The sequence below is a fragment of the Canis lupus genome, chromosome 28, assembly GCF_011100685.1.
Source record: "Canis lupus familiaris isolate Mischka breed German Shepherd chromosome 28, alternate assembly UU_Cfam_GSD_1.0, whole genome shotgun sequence".
NCBI lineage: Eukaryota > Metazoa > Chordata > Mammalia > Carnivora > Canidae > Canis > Canis lupus.
Genome location: NC_049249.1, coordinates 10,006,815 through 10,026,138, shown reverse-complemented (window position 1 = coordinate 10,026,138; position 19,324 = coordinate 10,006,815). Strand labels below are relative to the sequence as shown.

The 19,324-nt window shown below is 39.5% G+C and overlaps 1 protein-coding gene across 1 annotated transcript in view; it reads left to right on the top strand.

Annotated features, from left to right (window-relative positions):
- Positions 1–19,324, top strand: part of TLL2 (tolloid like 2) — a 120,105-nt gene that overhangs the window by 55,005 nt on the left and 45,776 nt on the right. Inside the window, exons 4-7 of the mRNA XM_038578385.1 lie at positions 10,068–10,223; positions 12,882–12,999; positions 17,200–17,378; positions 18,589–18,694. Of these exons, the coding sequence (XP_038434313.1) occupies positions 10,068–10,223; positions 12,882–12,999; positions 17,200–17,378; positions 18,589–18,694 (559 nt within the window). The remainder of the gene's footprint in view (positions 1–10,067; positions 10,224–12,881; positions 13,000–17,199; positions 17,379–18,588; positions 18,695–19,324) is intronic.

Here is a 19,324-nt window from a genome sequence, read left to right as displayed (position 1 = left end):
TTGCCCTGGCAGACCATTTGGTCTGAAGAGTCTCCCTCCCTTGGAGATGAGCGCTCAGCATGCATTTCAGGGCTGCTAATAGGATTAATGAAATGGAGTGTGTAACCGCTCCTCCAATGAAGCTGTGACTATTCGATAGAGCCCGATTTCCAGAACCATATGCATAGGAGAGAATGGACCTTTCACTCCCAGTAACAGTTCCTAAGGGCTTTGTGCTGTAGGAATCACAATGGAATCTTGTTTTACCAGAGACCGCAAACTTGGGTACAAACAGAGCTACTCAGCACCTGAATCCTCGAACGTCACCAATGTCGGTGTATCTGGGTGGAACCACTGGACCTAACTTTAGGCATTCTTTCCAGGCTGTCCTCACATGTGGACTTGCTAGCAATTACTGGAGCTCACATGGAGCCCTTACCATGGCAGGTGTTTGACATTCATTACCTGCTTCAGTGTCCCCAACACGAGCATGCAGCAGGAAGGAAGATTCAGAAGGCAAGAAGAATAGCTTATCCAAGGCCACACAAGTAAGCAAATGGCAGCGTTTATCTTGAGCCTAAGTCTCTCGATCTTAAACCCCTTGCTATTGACCTTTGGGCAATAACAGTGGTTCTCAAACGTCCCTGTGCTTTTGAACTACCTGAGAGCTTTATTTTTTTTTTATCTTTTTATTTTATTTTTATTTATTTATGATAGTCACAGAGAGAGAGAGAGGCAGAGACATAGGCAGAGGGAGAAGCAGGCTCCATGCACCGGGAGCCCGACATGGGATTCGATCCCGGGTCTCCAGGATCGCGCCCTGGGCCAAAGGCAGGCGCCAAACCGCTGCGCCACCCAGGGATCCCTACCTGAGAGCTTTAAAAACTCACATGCCTGGACTCCACTCAGGTTAGATTGAGTTGCAATTTCAGGGCAGGGGGCAGACACCAGAATTTTTAAAAAGCTTCCCAGCTGATTCACATGTGCAGCTGGGTTTGAAAACCATCACATAGAATAATCCAGCCTCCGCTTTCATGGAGGGGCTATTCTTTAGTCTTTCAAGGTTCACAGGCAAGCTGCGATTTTGCCCACCACCCTGGGGTGGGGGTAATGCAGATGGCTGGACTGTCAGGATGTTTGCTTCCAGTGTGGGAGTGACCAATTGAATCATGGAAAATTCCCAGTTCCTCACTTGAGAAGGCTGGGGTAGGCCTGGTTCTATTGAGGACACGCCTGTGCCTTCAGCTGGAGATGAGACCTTGAATAGCTATGGCTGCTCTGCTTTTTCACTGAGGATAGGGTCTGCTCCCAGCGTCAGAGAATGGAAATGGACTTCATCCCCCAGCCTGCACCCCCCCCCGCCCCCCGCCAGTGTGTTAAATCCTTTCAAATGCCCCTGAGCTCCTCTTCAAATGTAGGACTCTTGGCCATAATAAATAAATACATCCTTCTATGTGGACTCTGATTCCAGATAGTAGTAATCCAAGAAAATCCAATAATGACAGTTGCATTAAGATCCTTCTTCCAGGCTAAGCAGAACATCTGTTTAGACATATTTTTAATCGGCAAATGCTTCCTGTGTTGAGTCCTCGGCAAATTAAATTTCTCACTGGACCGAGGGGGAAGCTGTCATTCAATAACCCATCTCTGGAAAATTACACCCTAGTCTCTTTCCAGGTGCACTTAAGATTTTCCCATGCTGACTCGGCTGCATACTGGCCCTAGCAATACTGGGTCACATGTATATATAGCACAGCTTGTCTGAGAAACACACAGTATCTTAGTGTTGGTCCCTTGAATAGAGAACTATTTCTGCCCGTTCTCCAAAGGAAAGTTGGCGGCAGAAGAAAATTAAGAGACTTGTTGAAAACCCTATGGGAAATGAATAACAAACTTCCACTTGCTACATCCCTGCCTGTGATTACTTAAGATGTGAGGATTCTCAGGATTTAAACATTAAAGGTGTTAGGGCTGCCAATATTTTGGAGGGTTTCTGCCACAAAATTGTTTGGACTGTTGGGATGTTTATTTTTAGAATAACTCATCCATTCTTTAATTAATTCATTCAAAATACAAAAGCAGTGAATGCTTACCACCAACCAGACACTGTGCTGGGCATGACTAGAAGGATGAACAGGCCAGCCACAGTTGCTGCCCCCAGGGAGTTCCCTACCCATGGGGGCAACTCACATTTGAATGCACTTGGAGGCAATTTGTAGCCTAGGGTTGGGATGGCCAATTAGAATATCTGGAGAGCCCAGCAGCTAATGTCAATGGGTGAAGTGGGCTAGATAAGACAATGGGAAGTAGAGGATTCCAACAATCAGGAAAACATGTACCTTGGCTATGGCCTGCAGATACTACTGAACTCTTAGTGGGTAGGAAATGATGGAAGATGGGCCCAATGTTGCCACATCTTTCTGTCTTTAAAGAAAAACTAGAAAATCTGGATTCTTATGTGAAATCCCATGATTTTTAACAGTTGGCTTCTAAAGTGGTATTAAAACACAACAACAACAAAAAACACAGTGTGAGCCAAAAGCGTCCAGGCCAAGCAAAGCACATCTGTGGGTTGGGCTTATCCCAAGAATTGCAGGTGTATGACTTCTGATCTAGAAATTCTACCAGTAAAACAATTATTTTCATGTTTAAAAATGTATTACATGACAGCCTTCTTATTTATATGACCAACTGCTTTAGTAGGAACCCCTATACAAAAACAGAACTGCTGGAAATAATATATAACCCTCCCACCATCCCAAATAAAAGATACAGAGTTAAGATCAAAGGATAGACAGGGAGACTTCCATAATCAAGAGAATAGGGAATACAAATTCATAGAATTAAGCTTCAGGTGGTGGCAAGAATGTGCAGAGGGCATTAAAATTGGGCTGGGATTTAAGGGACAGGAGGCTGATGTCTTCATGCCTATAAATACAGGAGATATGGCTTTGGTCCCTTGTGAAGCAAGAAGTGAATGCTGAGATCTTGCATAAAATGAACACCATCAAAGGGCTTCATACTCATTAAAGAGAGAGAGAGAGAGAGAGAGAGAGAGAGGAAAAACTCTACCTAGTGGCTAAGAGGAGTAGCAAGAAATCTTGGCTATCTTCCCTGGGTTTTAATCTATGTGTACGTAAAAATATATATATATATATATCTATAAGAAACTGAATCCGAAATCCTGTTCCCCATATAGGTATAAGTTCTCCAATTACATTTCCTAAATATGGAAACTCTAAACTTAGAAATTAACATAAAAATTGATCTAAGACCCTAGAATCCCAAGAGCCCCCCAAAAACAAAAAAATAGGGTCACACTCATAATTGATGGCATTTGGGGCTCCTTTAGAAAGGAGTGATCATCCCTAAAAATAAGCTTTAAATAGAAACATTAGAAACGCAAAAAGTTAATCCATAGAGGAGAGTCAGCAGAAACAATAAATTGGAGATTTAGTACCCAAAGATACAGGAATAATAGAATGATCTGAAGGAGATAAAATAAGTATGTATAACAAAAGAGCCAATGGAAGAATTTGAAACTATAGTGGGGAAGAGAAAAGAATGGCAGATTTAGAAGCCACTAGCTAGGGCTTTTAGAAATGATAACTATATTATTGAAACTGGAATGGGATAAATAGCATATTGAACATAACTGAAGAGAGGATTAGTGAAGTAGAAAATAGATCTGAGGAAAACACACATATTTCTCCACTGAGAGATAAAGAAAACATGGAAGAAGGTAAAGGGACAAAATAGATAAAAAGACACTGTTAAGTGTGTAATCAATAGAAATTCTTGAAGATGAGAGAACTTTCATAGAGAAACTGGGAAAGAGAATGCAGTGGTCAAACAGGTGAGGAAGTAGGATTTTCCACAGTTGAAGAATTATACTAAGTCCCAAGCAGAGAATTCATACAAATCCACATGTAGACAATTACAACGATGCTGAGGAATACCAAAGACAAAGAACAAAAGAAGGAGAACACAACAAAAGATAAGACAGGTAACAGGTGAAGGAATATACCATTAAACTATAAGGATACCTTCTGTTGGTAACAATGAAGACCAAAAGACACTGAAATACTATCTTTGAAGTGCTGAGGGAAAAATATCTGTCAACTTAGAATTCTGTACATTCCTAGCTAAACTTAGTTTTCACAGTGTGGATAAAATAAATTGAGCGAAGATGAAAGAGAGTGAGGATAAAATAAACTGAGAGAGTTTATTGTCATCATGAAAGAATAATAAAAGATACATTTCCAAGAGGGAGATTTGGGGTGCAAGAAATGGCAGTAAGCAAGGAAATGGTAATGTAAAGGTAGATATAAATCTGTATTGCAAACAAACAGATCATTGATAATAGTGACTAATTTGGGGTCTTAAAAGCAAGTAAACAATTACATGAAAAATCAGGTTTTAAATTATTTTTAATTGTTTATAAATTAAAATATTTTAATTATTTTAATTATTTAATTGTTTATAAATTAAAATACTTTAAGATCCTTGTATTCTTAGAATGAGAATGGAGGTACTGATTTCTTTAGAGCCATCTTGTAATTTGATAATTCTCTGTACTTGTTAAGCCCAGTACGAATGTTAAAAATTAAAATCAATACTAAAGAATAGAAAGGAGATAATGGAAATAAAAAGTAAATATAGAAAAATATCTTAATCCTACAGAAAGCAGTAAAGGAGGATAAAAAAGCAAAGAGAAAAATAGCAAATAATGCACACACACACAAAGGAGGAGATAAGCCCAGGTATGTCAGTTATAAAATAAGCATAATTCACCTGTTAGATTCTCAGATTGAACAATAAGGGAAAAAATATAGGTATTTGATGTTTATAACAGATATACCTAAAATCTAATTATGATTATATGCAGAAATCCCCCAGAAAATATTAGCAAATCAAAACCATCAATGTATAAAAAATAATTATACACCATAATCAAGTGGAATTTATTCCAGGTATGAAAGGCTGGTTCAACATTTGAAAATCAATCAATATAAAAAAAGAAAAATCCCATGGTCACATCAACTGATGCATAAAAAGCATCTAACAAAAGCTAACATTTACAGTAAAAACACGGAAGTTAGGAATAGAGAGAATATATCTTAACTTGATAATGAGCATCTGCCAAAAACCTACAGTTTACATCTTAATAGTGAAAGACTAATTACTTCCCCCAAACCAGGAACAAGGCAAGGATGTCTGCTTTCATGCTCTTATTCCATATAGTTCTGGAAGTTATAGGTACTGCAATGAGGCAAGAAGAAGAAATTAAAGGCATAAACATTGGAAAGGAAAAAATAAAACTGTTTCTATTTCCAAATGACTTGTTTATGTAGAAGATCCCAAGAAATTAAAAAAGAATCCTAGAACTAATAAGTGAACTTAGCAAGATGGCAGATACAAGGCCAAAACCCCCAATTGCCTACATTTCTATATACTTACAATAATCGTGCAGAAATAAAAATTTAAAAGACAATACCATTTATAAGCACTCAAAATGAAATACCTATACACTTAAAAAAACATGTACAATATTTGTATACTAAAAATTATACAAGACTGATGAAAGAAATCAATAAAGACCTACATAAATGGAAAGATATACTATGTCTAGGGATTGGAAGACTGAATATGGTAAAGATGCCAGTTATCTCCAAATTGATCTACAGATTTAATGTAATTCCTATAAAAATCCCAGCATCTCTTTTTCTTGTAAGTGTAGACAACCTTATTCTAAAATCTATTATGAACAGACATAAAATTTATATGGAAACATAACAAAGACAATCATGGAAAAAGAGTATAACCTGGCAGTAATCACTCTCCCAGATACTAAAGCTTACTATGTAATTATGGTAATCAAGTCAATGTCATATTAGCAGAGGGAGAAACACATAGATCAATGGAACAAAATAGAGAACCCAGAAATCAACTCATGTACCATACAACCCAGCAATTCCACTCTTGGGTATTCATCTCAGAGAAATGAAAGCTTATCTTCGCACAAACACTTGTGTATGAGTGCTCGTAACAGCTTTATTCATAATACCAGGAAACAACCCAGGTATCTTTTCCTAGGTGAATGGTTAAGCAAATGGTGGCACATGCATACCATGGAATACTACTCAGCAATAAAAGGAAACTATTGATTCATAAAACAACTCAGATGAATCTCTAAGGAATTGTGCAAGTAAGAAAAGCTAATTCCCAAAAGTGATATACTATAAAATTCCATTTACATAATGTTCTTCAAAAGACAAAATTATCTAAATGAAGAACAGATTAGTGGTTGAGAGTTTAAGGATGGACAAGAGGAGAGGGGCAGGGATGTGGATATGATTATAAAAGGCAACATAAAGGATCCTTATGGTAATGCAGCTGTTCAGTATCTTGAATGTGGTGGTGGATACACAAACATATACAGGTGATAAAATTCCATAGAACTACGCGCACACACACACACACACACACACACACACACATAGTGAGGAGCGGGTGGTGCCTGGGTGGCTCAGTTGGTTAAGCGTCTGCCTTTGGCTCAGGTCATGAACCCTGAGCCCTGAGATCAAGCCCCGAGTTGGGCTCCCTGCTTAACAAGGAGTCTGCTTCTCCCTCTCCCTCTGCCCCTCCCCTCCGCTCATGCTCTCTCTCTCTCTCTCTCTCATTTGCTTTCTCTTTAATAAGTAAAATCTTTTTAAAAATGAGTGGAAAAAAAGCTCTATGTGGCAAACATTAATCAAAATAAAACTGATAATAGTAATATTAATATCAGCCAAAATAATCTTTATTATGGATGAACATTATTAGATATAAAAGAAGGCCATTAATGGTGAAAGAAATAATTCAGTGGGAGCATTTAAGAGTCCTTTCCATGTATTACTTAAACAACATAGCTTTGAACAATACAAAGCAGAAATTAAGAATAAAGGAGAAAATGACAATCCAAAATCTTAATTGTCAGGGTTGTTTAAAGCACTTTTCTCAGTAACTGATACACCAAAGACCCAAAATAGTTGTAAGATAGAATATGTGAATAACATATGTAGCACCCTTTAACCATCAATTACAGAAATGGATGCACATTATCCCAAAGACATATGGAACATTTATAAAAACTAAATCACGTACTGGGCTGCAAAGGAAGATTCAGAATACCAAAGAATTGATACCTGGGAGCATGGGCTAGTCATCTATGGCCAGGAGGCCAAATCCAGCCTGCCATCTGTTTTTGCAAATAAACTGTTATTGGAACACAGCCATATCCATTCATTTACATATTGTCAATGACTGCCATCGCACTATAGTGGCAGAACTGTTTGGTTGCAACAGAGAACATATTAACCACAAAACTTAAAATATTTACTATCGATTGCCCTTTTACAGGAAAAGTTTGCTGACCCCTGCCTTGGAGAATGGGTCTTTGGGACATAAAACAATGTTAGGAATCAGTAACACGCACAGAAAAACAAATACTTAGAAATTAAAAATCACGTTTCTAAATAATTCAAAGATCAAAGAAGAAAACTTAAGTGGAGCTAATAGGATGTATCACTGTCTAACATTGAAATATACATGTCACATGATGGAATGCTGATAAAGAAGAACTCCGAGAAATTGTAGTCTTAGCATGTTAATAGGATATAAGAAAAATTGAAAATTATGTACCAAATATTCAACTCAAGAAGCCAGAAGAGGATGGCTAACTAATTTGTTACAAGAGTGCCAAGACAATTCTATAGGGAAAAAACTTAGCTTTTCAACAAATGGTGCTAGAAAAACTAGATATCCACAGCAAAAGAATAAAACTAGACCCCTACCTCACACTATATACAAAAATTAATTCAAAATGATTAAAGACTTAAATATAAGCACCAAAACTATAGAACTATAGATAGAAACATAGATATAAATCATTGTGAGGTTGGATTAGGCTGTAATTTCTGAAGTATGGTACAAAAAGCATAAGAAACAAAAGAAAATGTGGATAAATTGGAAAATTGGACTTCATAAAAATTTAGAACTTTTATGCTTCAAGGGATACTATTGTAAAAATAAGAAGACAACCTATAGAATAAGAAAATATTTGTAAATCATATGTCTGATAAGGGTCTAGTATGCAGAATATATAAAGAGTAATTATAACAGTAAAAAGACAACCCAATTAAGGAATAGACAAAGGATTTGAATAGACATTTCTCCAAAGAGGATATGCAAATGACTAATAACATGAAGAGATGTTTGGTTCATTAGGGAAATGCAAATCAAAACCACAATGAGATGCTACCTCACACCCATTAGGATGGCTATAATCAACAGGCTTGACAATAACAGAGTGTTGACAAGTATGTGGAAACATGGGAACCCTGATACGTTGCCGATGGGAATGTAAAATGGTGCAGCTGCTTTGGAAAACAGTCTGCTAGTTCTTCAAAAAATTAAATATAGAGTTACTGTATGATCCAACAATTCCAGTCTATGGCATATACCCAAGAGAACTGAAAACATGTGTCCACACAAAAATGTGTACATTAATGTTCATAATAGTATTATTCGTGATAGCCAAAAAGCCAAAAATGTCCATCAGCTGAGAAATGGATAAACAAAATGTGATGTATCCATGCAATGGAATATTATTCAGCCATAAAATGTAACAGAGTACTAATACATGCTACAACATGGATGAACCTTGAAAGCATGCTAGGTAAAAGAAACCAGACACAAAGTGCCACGTGTTGCATGATTCCATTGATATGAAAATGTTTAGAATAGGCAAATCCATAGGAACAGAAAATGGATTACTGGTGGCCAAGGACTGGGGCTGGGGGTAGAAATGGGGTATGACTGCTACTAGGTTTCTTTTGGGCTGATGAAAATGTCATGGAGTTCTATAGTGGTGATAGTTGCACATCTTTGTGAATATACTAAAAATCACTAAGCCATATACTTTAAAAGCATGTCTATGATGGTGTGCGAATTATATCTCTAGTTTTTTTTTTTTTAAAAAAAGAAGATGGAAAGGACATCAATAAAATAAGTGAAAATGGAAGAAAGTACTAAAATAAAATTAATGAAATAATGAAAAATGAATAAGATCAACAAAATCAAAAGCTGATTTTTAGAGAGAAGATAGAGAAACTAAAGAGAAAATGCTCCAAATGAGAGTAATGAGGGAATCTGAGCAGGTAGGCTAAAAACAAAACCTTCCATTGTCTGAATGATGAATAAAATGAGTGTGGATTCGGTTATCTGGGTGCCATAGGTTGAAACGATTCTACACCACCTTGTCTGTCTCTGCTATTTCCGGGGCACACCTTGGACTCAGAACCTTAACAGAGCCTCCATTTCTTTCCCACATCTCTCTCCTCAAGGTCCAGCTGGGCCGAGAGCCTGGAAGAACTGGGGGGGTTTATGAAGCTCTGCTTTTTCCAGGGTTTATTTTTCCAGCATCACAGACTGGTTCACTTTATTTGTCAGACTGGCCAAATGATTTTCAACATTTGCAACATTGGTGGGCATTTGGTCAGGGCATGGGATTGGCTTGGTGAGTTCCATTACATGTTCCCAGCGCTGAGAAGAGAGTACATCCCTGACTCAGCTCTGTCCCCAAGGATGCCTCATTGGGCCCCACTTGATTTTGAGCATCTCAGGCTGCCTTGGAGCCCACAGCGCCTTGTTCCAGGCTTCCATCATCGTAGGCCCAGCAATATTACCAACACCAGAAGGTTCAAAACCTTGAGCAGACCAAATGCCCTCTTTAGAACATAGGTTCTTAGCACCCCTTTTTGTGGATTCGTGGATAATATAGTCTTAACCATAATGTACAGAAGGAATTAAAGGCAAGGATACCTGGGTGGCTCAGTGGTTGAGCGTCTGCCTTTGGCTCAGGTCATGATCCCGGGGTCCTGGGATTGAGTCCTATATCGGGTTCCCTGTGGGGAGCCTGCTTCTCCCTCTGCCTATGTCTCTGCCTCTCTTTCTGTGTTTCTCATGAATAAATAAATAAAATCTTAAAAAAAAAAAAAGAAAAAGGAATTAAAGGCAGAATAAATGGTAGTGTGTCTCTCTTGCAGATGGTGAGGAGAATGCTATGCTTCTGCACAGCCCCAGGACCTCAGATGCCAGAGCTGAGACCTTTTCTTCCCGTGTCAGGAGAGCCACAACCTCAAGGACAGAGAGAATATGGCCTGGAGGGGTCATCCCCTACGTCATTGGTGGGAACTTCACTGGTCAGTAGCCCCAGTCCCTCCTCTGGGGCATCGTGCTTTGTCTCTCAGGAAGACTCAGGTAGGGTGGAGCAGATGCTGGGCCCCAGCGGTCCTACCTGCTAATACTCCATTATGCCTTCAGGGCTCATGCATTAAGCCTAGTGAAATTGCAGTTTCTGCTGGGGCTGTGTCCTCAGAGGTGGCCACCTAGGCCGCAAGGCTTCATGCAGGGGGTGACATTTGACCCTGGTCTTGAAGTATAGACAGGGTTTGCACAGTGGGTATGTGAGCAAAGCCCTCCAGGCAGAAGGAAGCTGTGAGTAGTCACACGTGGTGGCTTACCTGTCTTCTCTCCCCGTTGCGGGGGTGGGGCACCCTGCACCACCCGCCACCCCCACAGAACTATACAAGGTAGCCAGAGTGGGCCATTAGGTGTTGGCCAGTCCTGGCTGCAGCACTTGCCAGCAGTCCACCCTGGGGCAAGCTACTTAACCTCCCCATGCCTAGCACATTATTTCTCTAGGCCTTCTCATGGTTAATTCTTATCGCTGACATCTCAGATCAGATGACAGGTCCCCAGAAAGGCCTTCTTTTCCTCCCCAATACCCCTGATTCCCCCACTGGCCACTTGCTTTCAGGACCCCATTTTTTTTTCTTAAAGATTTACTTATTTATTTATGATAGAGAGAGAAAGAGAGAGAGAGAGAGAGAGGCAGAGACACAGGAGGAGGGAGAAGCAGGCTCCATGCCGGGAGCCCGATGCGGGACTCGATCCTGGGACTCCAGGATTGCGCCCCAGGCCAAAGGCAGGCACCAAACAGCTGAGCCACCCAGGGATCCCCAGGACCCCATTTTCTAGTCTCTACGATACTTCCCGTTACCTGAAATGATTCAACTTTTATTTTTGTTCTGCCTGTTTTTGTCTCCAGCCCAATTGCTATGGGCACAGGGATCTTTTATCTGTCTTGTTTTCATTCCTACACTGAGAACATTCCAGTGTTCAATGTACCAATGAACATCTTGGTTTCATTCTCCAACACTGAGAACAGAACAGGGCCGAGTAGTGGATGGTCAACGGTTGTGCCCACAGCAGGCCTGTGGCCGGTGTTAGTTGAATGCCCGGGGAGTGGGAGAAAGCCACTCAGAGTGGCCTCTTCTGGGCTCCCAATTCTGACAGCCCATGCAAGTCTGCCTCCTCTCTGCGGGTCTATGACTTCTGGGAGAGGTGGTTGATGAGGCGGATGTCCCGAAGCCACTGAACATCACCAGTAAGTAAAGGCACTGTGAAGACGTACATGACAGGGACCTAGCAGCTGGCGGAGAGCATGGAGTGTCCCCAGCCCACCCCTTCTTCTCTCTCCCTGCAGTATCACTCCCATGCCATTAACCCAGGGCTTTCTCGTGCTGGATACTTAATTAGATGCTGGTGATAAAAAAAAATGACCAAGACTTCACCTGCCCTCAAGGAACTGCATCATTAGGAGAGAAAGCAGTGCGCCTAAAGAAGTGAAATGTTGAAATTTTAACCAGCTACTCACCTTTGTTCTCTGGCACTTAACTATGCTCTTTCAAATCTGATGTGCTTTCCTGACCAAAGATTTATATAACCTTCATCAAAGTTAGCTAATTTTATTTAGAGTACTCTCTTTACGTGGTGGTTTTTGTTATTCTGTAATTAATAGGATTGCTATTTTGGTGAGTGATTGAGCTACAAACGATCTGAACTAAGAACATTAAGATGTAAAAAAAAGAAAAAAGGACAGCTAGATTACTCTTTGTTCTGTAGTTACATTTTTAGGGACAACAATATGACACCACACCCATGTCTTCCAGACAATGATGGGAGCCTCCCCATTGCTTTGTTTGTGTTTGGCAACCTGGTCACTGCAGAACTCAGATGACACCCCCAGCCATCCTTTGTACTCCACAAACAACTATTTTTCTAGATCCTTCTCATTGTTTCTGGCAAATCAAAATAGTCTTCTTTATCTCAGATTGATAGATTTTTTTTTAAAGAATACTTACTGACTAACTATCAGCCAGAGTTTACAACTACTCTGTTCTTGCTCCCAGACAGTTTACTTACTGTCTATTTTTCAATACATTTCCAGCCAAGGAAATATGAAGACACTTTCAGAGAAAGTATGAAATTCACCTGTTTTCAAAGGCTTTGTAGAAAATAAGGCTCAAGGATCCACCAGAAAATACTGCACCCCCATGCAAAAGTAGCATAAATGTACATGAAAATAAACCTTTTTAGAGCATATGGGCACATGTTCCTATAGATATAAAATAAAATGAGGCTGCAGAATGCAGTGCTGGTGAGCTACTTCAAAAGCCTCAAATTTTCAAATTGAATAATCTGGGTAAGATTTTTTTTTTAAGTTTAGAAAAGCACTTTCCATTCAAAGGAAACACTGGAGAGCCTGGGATATCCTGAAAATCTATTTTTACCCTCTTTTCCATTCATAAACTCTTACTCTCTGAGTTTTAGTAATTCAGGAAAGTCCTGTTCTTAGCAAGGGAAATTCTTATTCCTAGTGCATTTCTATTCTGGGTCATCCAAAAAGCTCTTTTTGCTCATTGGAACAAGCATTGTTGTAAGTCACCATGCCTTACGGCCTCTGAGGGAGGCATGGATCTATCAGTGCAGTGATGAGACTTACTCTGTCATTTCAGGAAGCCAGAGGGCCATTTTTAAGCAGGCCATGAGACATTGGGAGAAACACACCTGTGTGACCTTCATAGAAAGGACTGATGAAGAGAGCTTTATTGTGTTCAGTTACAGGACTTGTGGGTAAGTAAGCAAAAGCAAGATCATCTCAGCAGAATCAGAGCCAGACACATCTGATGGCTCATGAGTGTTGAATTTTCTCTGGAAAAGGAAATATTTCCAAGGAGCTGTCATAAATAGCAGCCTAGGGGTTGTCAGAAACTCCCCTTGCCCTCAATAAACTCATAATCCAAGGATAAAGTAGGTGGGTCAGAAAGAAGACTCTAGGAAGACAACGGGTCTGAGTCTCCTGTCATGAGAGTGATTGAAGGAATTGAGGGTGTTTCATACGGAGAAGTGGTTCTGAACCAATTGGAGGTCAGCAATCCTACTGAGAATCTGACAAAGCTCTGGGCTTCCTCATGACAGATAAACATTTATGCAAAATTCTGCATGTAATTTTATGGGTTCCATGGGCTTACAGACTTCCTCCAGAAAACATAACAAAGCATAAGATGCCTGGATTGTGACTAAACTTACCTGTTAATGCCAGTAAATATAAGTGTGATGTACTCTCATACTGAAAGAAAGTTTCCCATACTGGTTCAGATACTTCACCCCAGCCAAATGGTGTGTGCATGAAATGACTACTGAAGGATATGACCCACGAAGGTTTCATGTAAAAGGAAAGAAGGCACATAGGCAAATGCAACAAAAAGAATGTTGAGATCATAATTTTAGCTATGGACAAGGCATTTTTAGTTTCGTTCCTGTATTGTTTTGTTTTTAAAGTCAGAAAGAGTTTTTAAAAAGGTGGGATGCTTTATAATGAGAAAAAGTACAAGCTACAGTGAGAATATGACCCTCATAAATCTTTATGCACCAAACGGCATAGTCATAAAACCAGCCCCAGGGAATTCAAGGGGAAATCGACAGAAACACCAGCAGCAAGCGTCTTTATTTCATTTCTGTCAGCCTAAGTAAAGCAATGGCAAATTGGCCAAAAAATAAGTAGAGATTTGTAGAGGATTGAAAAAATATAATTAATAGAGTTGATCCTCTGGATCCTATTCTGCAATCTGATAACACAGCTTTTAAGTGTGTATTGAACATTTATAGAATTGTCCATCTGTTAAGCATGACGAACACCTCAACGGATTCTCAAAGGCAGAAATAACATTAACAACATATTCTCTGATTGCAAAGCAATGAGACTGGACATCATAACAAAAAGTAGAATAAACACCCTGCATTACCTAGTAAGTTAAAAGCTCCATTTTTTGTTTGTACAACTCTTAGTTCATAAAGAAATCAGGATTAATATTACAAGATGTAGGCAATAAAAGCCCCACAATTTTAAGTTAAAGAGATATATAGCTAAAGCTGTGTGTGTGTGTGTGTGTGTGTGTGTGTTTGTGTGTGTATCCCAACAGCCCACATCAGATTCAATAATGATAATTCTAGAAACATTCCTGTTAGACTTAGGAACAAGTTGAAGATGTTCATGATCACCATAATAATTTTACATGTTTTGGGAAATGCTAGCTAATATAATTAGATAAGAGAAGGAAACACACACGGTAAGTATTGGCAGGAACAAGGCAATGTTTGCATTGTTTGAAGTTAATGTGACACGTGTCTAAAAACTTGGAAAAGCAATTGAGAAACTAATAGAAACAAAAGGAGACCCTGTTAAGGTGACGGATTATAAATGTAATAAACAATTACTTTTCCTTATGATGAAATACTTTGATTCACTTTTATAATGGGAAAAATATCACTTTATTAGAAACATAATAAATAATATATCTGAGAATAAACCTAATAAAAATACAAATATATGCCAGACCTCTAGGAAGAAAATGCTAAAATTCTAAGGAAACTTGAAGAAAAGAAAGTAAGAATGGAAATGCATACCACTTTCCTGGTATGGGGATACTGAACATAGTAAAGATGTCAGAACTCCCTAAAATACCCTATAAATGCATGCCATTCTGATTCAAACATCTATGTTTATGTATATGTGAGTATATGTGTTTGTGTTTTTAGAACTTAAACAAATGCTACTAGAGTTTATCTGGAGAAATGACCATATAGAAAAAAGCAAGAGAGAAGGAGAGAGAGAGAGACAGAGACAGAGACAGAGGTAGAGAGAGAGAGAGAAAGAGAGAGACAGAGACAGAGAGCACAGGGATAGAGGGACAGAAGTAGGGTGGGGATTTTGGGAAGAGGTCTGATGGTCTTTTCAAACATCTAGGGTTTAAAATGCAAGTGAAGATGATAATAATTAAGACCATTTGGAGCAGAACAAAAGAGTTTAAAAATGAATATGGCTATACACAAATTTAGCTAGCATTTTAAATGAGTGAGAGAAAGCTGGATTAGTCATTTAGGATATTTTAATCCTGGGATAGATGGCTCGTTGTGAAAAACATAAAGCTGGGCTCCTTCCTCATTTCTTACATCCAAATGATTGTAGCTGGATCAAAGATGTAAACATTTTTAAAAGGAGAAAGAAAAGAAAAGAAAAGAAAAAAGAAATTTAAAAAATATTAGAGTGAAACGGTAAGTCAAATTATAGATTTTACTTATAATCTTGTCATAGAGATGGCCTTTCTGAGCAGGATATAAGAAAATGAAGACATTACATACCTTGAAATTTTAAAGTTCTATCTGGTGAGAACAAAACTAAAACAACACATAAACAAAAAAGACCAAATGAGAACTAACGTGTAAAAAATATTTTCAATATATTTGATAGTCAAAAAGATTCATTTTCTTAATTCACAAAGAGTTCTTACATATCAATAGTAAAAAGTTAGACAAGCCAAAAGAATATAGAGAGAAGATGTGGTCACATATTTCATAAGAAAGAAAAATACAAATGTCATATAAAACATGGAAAACTATCCAACTCAATACAGTGAAATACCATTTTTCACCTATCCAGTTAACAAAAAGAACTTGATAAAACCAGTGTTGGCCAGGTTGTGGGGAAATAGGGCTTTTTAATATATTATTAGTGGACATAAAAGAAGACACATTTGGGGAGCAAATGTGGTAGCACCTATGGAAAGCTCAAATGCATATACCCTTTTATCTATCAATCCCAATGCTAGGTATTTACCCTGCCACGAACAAGAATCCAACCATTTCTTTGTTTTTCTTGTTATTTCTCTTCCTCTCCCATGAGGCTTTGTTTAAATAGTAAAAATTAGAATTAGCATAAATGTACACTAATAAAAGGCTGATTAATTAAAATTTAGTACTATGTTACTTTGGAAAGAACGAAGAAGGTCTATAAGTGCTGTTATAAAAAGATCTCTAAATTAAGGAAGTAGAAAGATAAAAATGAAGGACAAGGTATATAGTGCATTTTGTAATTTAAAAATATGTATATCTAATTTTTCTGAAGGATGCTCAAGACACTTAACAATGGTTGTCTTTGGATGAAGAGATTAAAAGGGATGAAAGACTTAATACTTCAATATTTTGAACATGTATTTTTTAAAAGACTTATTTATTTATTTGAAGGAGGGGATGGGCAGAGGGAGAGAGAAAATCTCAAGCAGACTCCATACTGAGTGCAGAGTCCAACTCGGGGCTGGATCTCATGACCCTGAGATCACGACCTGAGCCACAGCCAAGAGTTGGACACTTAACCAACTGAGCCACCCAGGCACCCTTGATCATATATGTTTTTAAATGTTTGATAGAGGTTATCTGGGTGTTGGAGGTGGTGGGATTGTGGGCCATTTTAATATCCTTTCTTATACCTTTCTCTATTAGGAATAATATAGAATAATATGTTAGGAATAAATGTTATTTGAAAAAATAATTGTGCCCAGAAGGGGAATCATTTCTAAACCTCCTCCAATAAGGGAACCAAGCCTCATGCTTTACTCAGCTGACTCCTTTCATTATCTTTTTTCCTTGTCATCAGAGATGATCCAACAGAGACTTGGGGGTGCAGAGGTCATGAAGGGTATGGGCTTTATTCCAGGACTCTAGCCCTTATCTTTCTTTAGGTTTTCAAGTGGATCCATGACCACCAGAAAGGTGAACCATTTTTGGAGGGAATTTCTGTATTGGGAGGGAATTTGGACAAGGAAAGTGCTTTTAGCTCTGAAAGTCTGTGTTTCTTTTAGATGTACACATGTATGTGTGTGCGTACATGTGTATATACATGTATGTATGTACATGCATGCACACATATATTGGGGAGGGTATTAGACTCTCCCTATTCTCTGACCTGCTGATCTGGGTATTTCTGCAACCATCCAGCTGTTGTTCCTATGTTGGGCGCCGAGGAGGAGGCCCACAGGCCATATCCATTGGGAAAAACTGTGACAAGTTTGGCATTGTGGCACATGAATTGGGCCATGTAGTTGGGTTCTGGCATGAACACACCCGGCCAGACAGAGACCAGCATGTCACCATCATCAGAGAAAACATCCAACCAGGTAAGGAGCCAGTATGGAGTCTGGAAGCTACTGGCCAGCAAGGTGGCATTCCCGGGTCAGGCAGGTGTGAAGGAGAGGGGTTTTGGGGAGCCGACCATGCTCATTTGTTAAATAAGGAGGCAGCAACCCTATTGTGCATGCATTTGTCACCAGCACTGTCACTGTCATCTGTGGTCCTTCCTGGGAAGTCTTCTTGCTATAGCTTGTAGGTTATGGCAGAAACTAAATGACATTTCATTTAGTTTCATAAAGGACAATGAAACCCAACTCTATTTCCTAACAGGAACAGAATGGACCAGAACACTGTTGCAGCATCAAAGCTGAGAAGCCAAAAAAAAAAAAAAAAAAAAAAAAGAGTTCTCTTGGTTGCTTTATAAGAGTCACTTTTGCTGACTTTTCAGTAGCACATCTTTTTTGAAACTGCAATACAGTTAGGACACGAGTACATGTCAGAGCAGTATTTCTGCCTGGAAACGTTCTGGCCCAAGGCAGATAGAGTGTCTAGATTAAAAAAAACAAACCTTCCCATGTTAAATGATTTTATATAGAAGTTCATATTGAACATGAAAGTAGCTGGTTGAATAATATGGTTGCCTTAAAATATTTTCAAGGTTCTGAATTGTGAACTCTTTGGGATTGAACTTAACTGTTTGATTTTTCTTTTCTTTTTTTTTTTTTTTTATTTATTTATGATAGTCACACAGAGAGAGAGAGAGAGAGAGAGAGAGGCAGAGACATAGGCAGAAGGGGAAGCAGGCTCCATGCACCGGGAGCCCGACGTGGGATTCGATCCCGGGTCTCCAGGATCGCGCCCTGGGCCAAAGGCAGGCGCCAAACCGCTGCGCCACCCAGGGATCCCAACTGTTTGATTTTTCTTTTGCTCTTTCAGTAGCCAGATCAGAGATTTATTTATTGATTTTTTTTAAGTCTCTTAGCAGTCGGATCAAAAACGAACCTGTCTACAAACTTAGTACAAGAGTTTCGAGTGGCACTTGGGGAAGGGTCAAATGGTGGGGTTGGGAGAATGTAGGGCTGTTCGAAGTTTCGAATTTCCAGTCTGCTGGAAACAATGAGAATGCCCACAATGCCCTGTTATTTGATTGGGCTGACCAAGCTCTCAAGTTGCTATGGGCCCCTCCTTCTCCCCCTCTGCCTCCTTTCAGGTACCTGCCTTGGTATTCAAAGGCCTTAACAGAGTGTTGTGTCACAGGTCAGGAGTATAATTTCTTAAAAATGGAAGCTGGGGAAGTGAGCTCTCTGGGAGAGATCTACGACTTCGACAGCATCATGCACTACGCCCGGAACACTTTCTCCAGGTTGGAATCTATGCTTCTGCCTCATGTGTGTGTCACTGTGCCTGCCGCAGGCTTGGGTCGGATTCCTGGAGGTCTGTGGAGAGTGGGTCTCTGCACGCTCCTCGCGCAGTTGGCCTGTCTGTCCTTGAAATAACAGTGGCCTCTGGGCTGCAGTGAAATATAATCTAATCAGGTTCCCGCTAATGAGATTGAATCCCATTGTGAAGCCGGTGTTCCATCACACCCTAATGTCACAAGCAACAAACTGGAAAGGGGAAATTATCGAGAGGTTGGCCAGGATAATAACTTAGGGGCTCTGTGTAAAATTTCCAGTGGGTGGGGGAGTCTTCCAAAGCACGTCCTTGATGTGAGCCTAGTGGCACTTACCAGTTCTCTTGAAGAAGTATGGTTTATTGGAAGCTAGACCATATGAGGGCTGGGAGGCTCATAAATCATGGGTTCATTTTCGAGGTGAAGAAAATGAGGCTGTAGCCAGCTCGAGGGTACACAGGTAGCTGGGGTTGGAGTGAGAACAATGATCCAGGTTTCCTTGCCCGCTGGTCACGCTCGATGGTAGCTGGTGCACCCGAGTCTGGTCAGACTGGTGATTTACAGCCAGCCTCGTCAGGACCTGTTTTGATGAGTTATTGC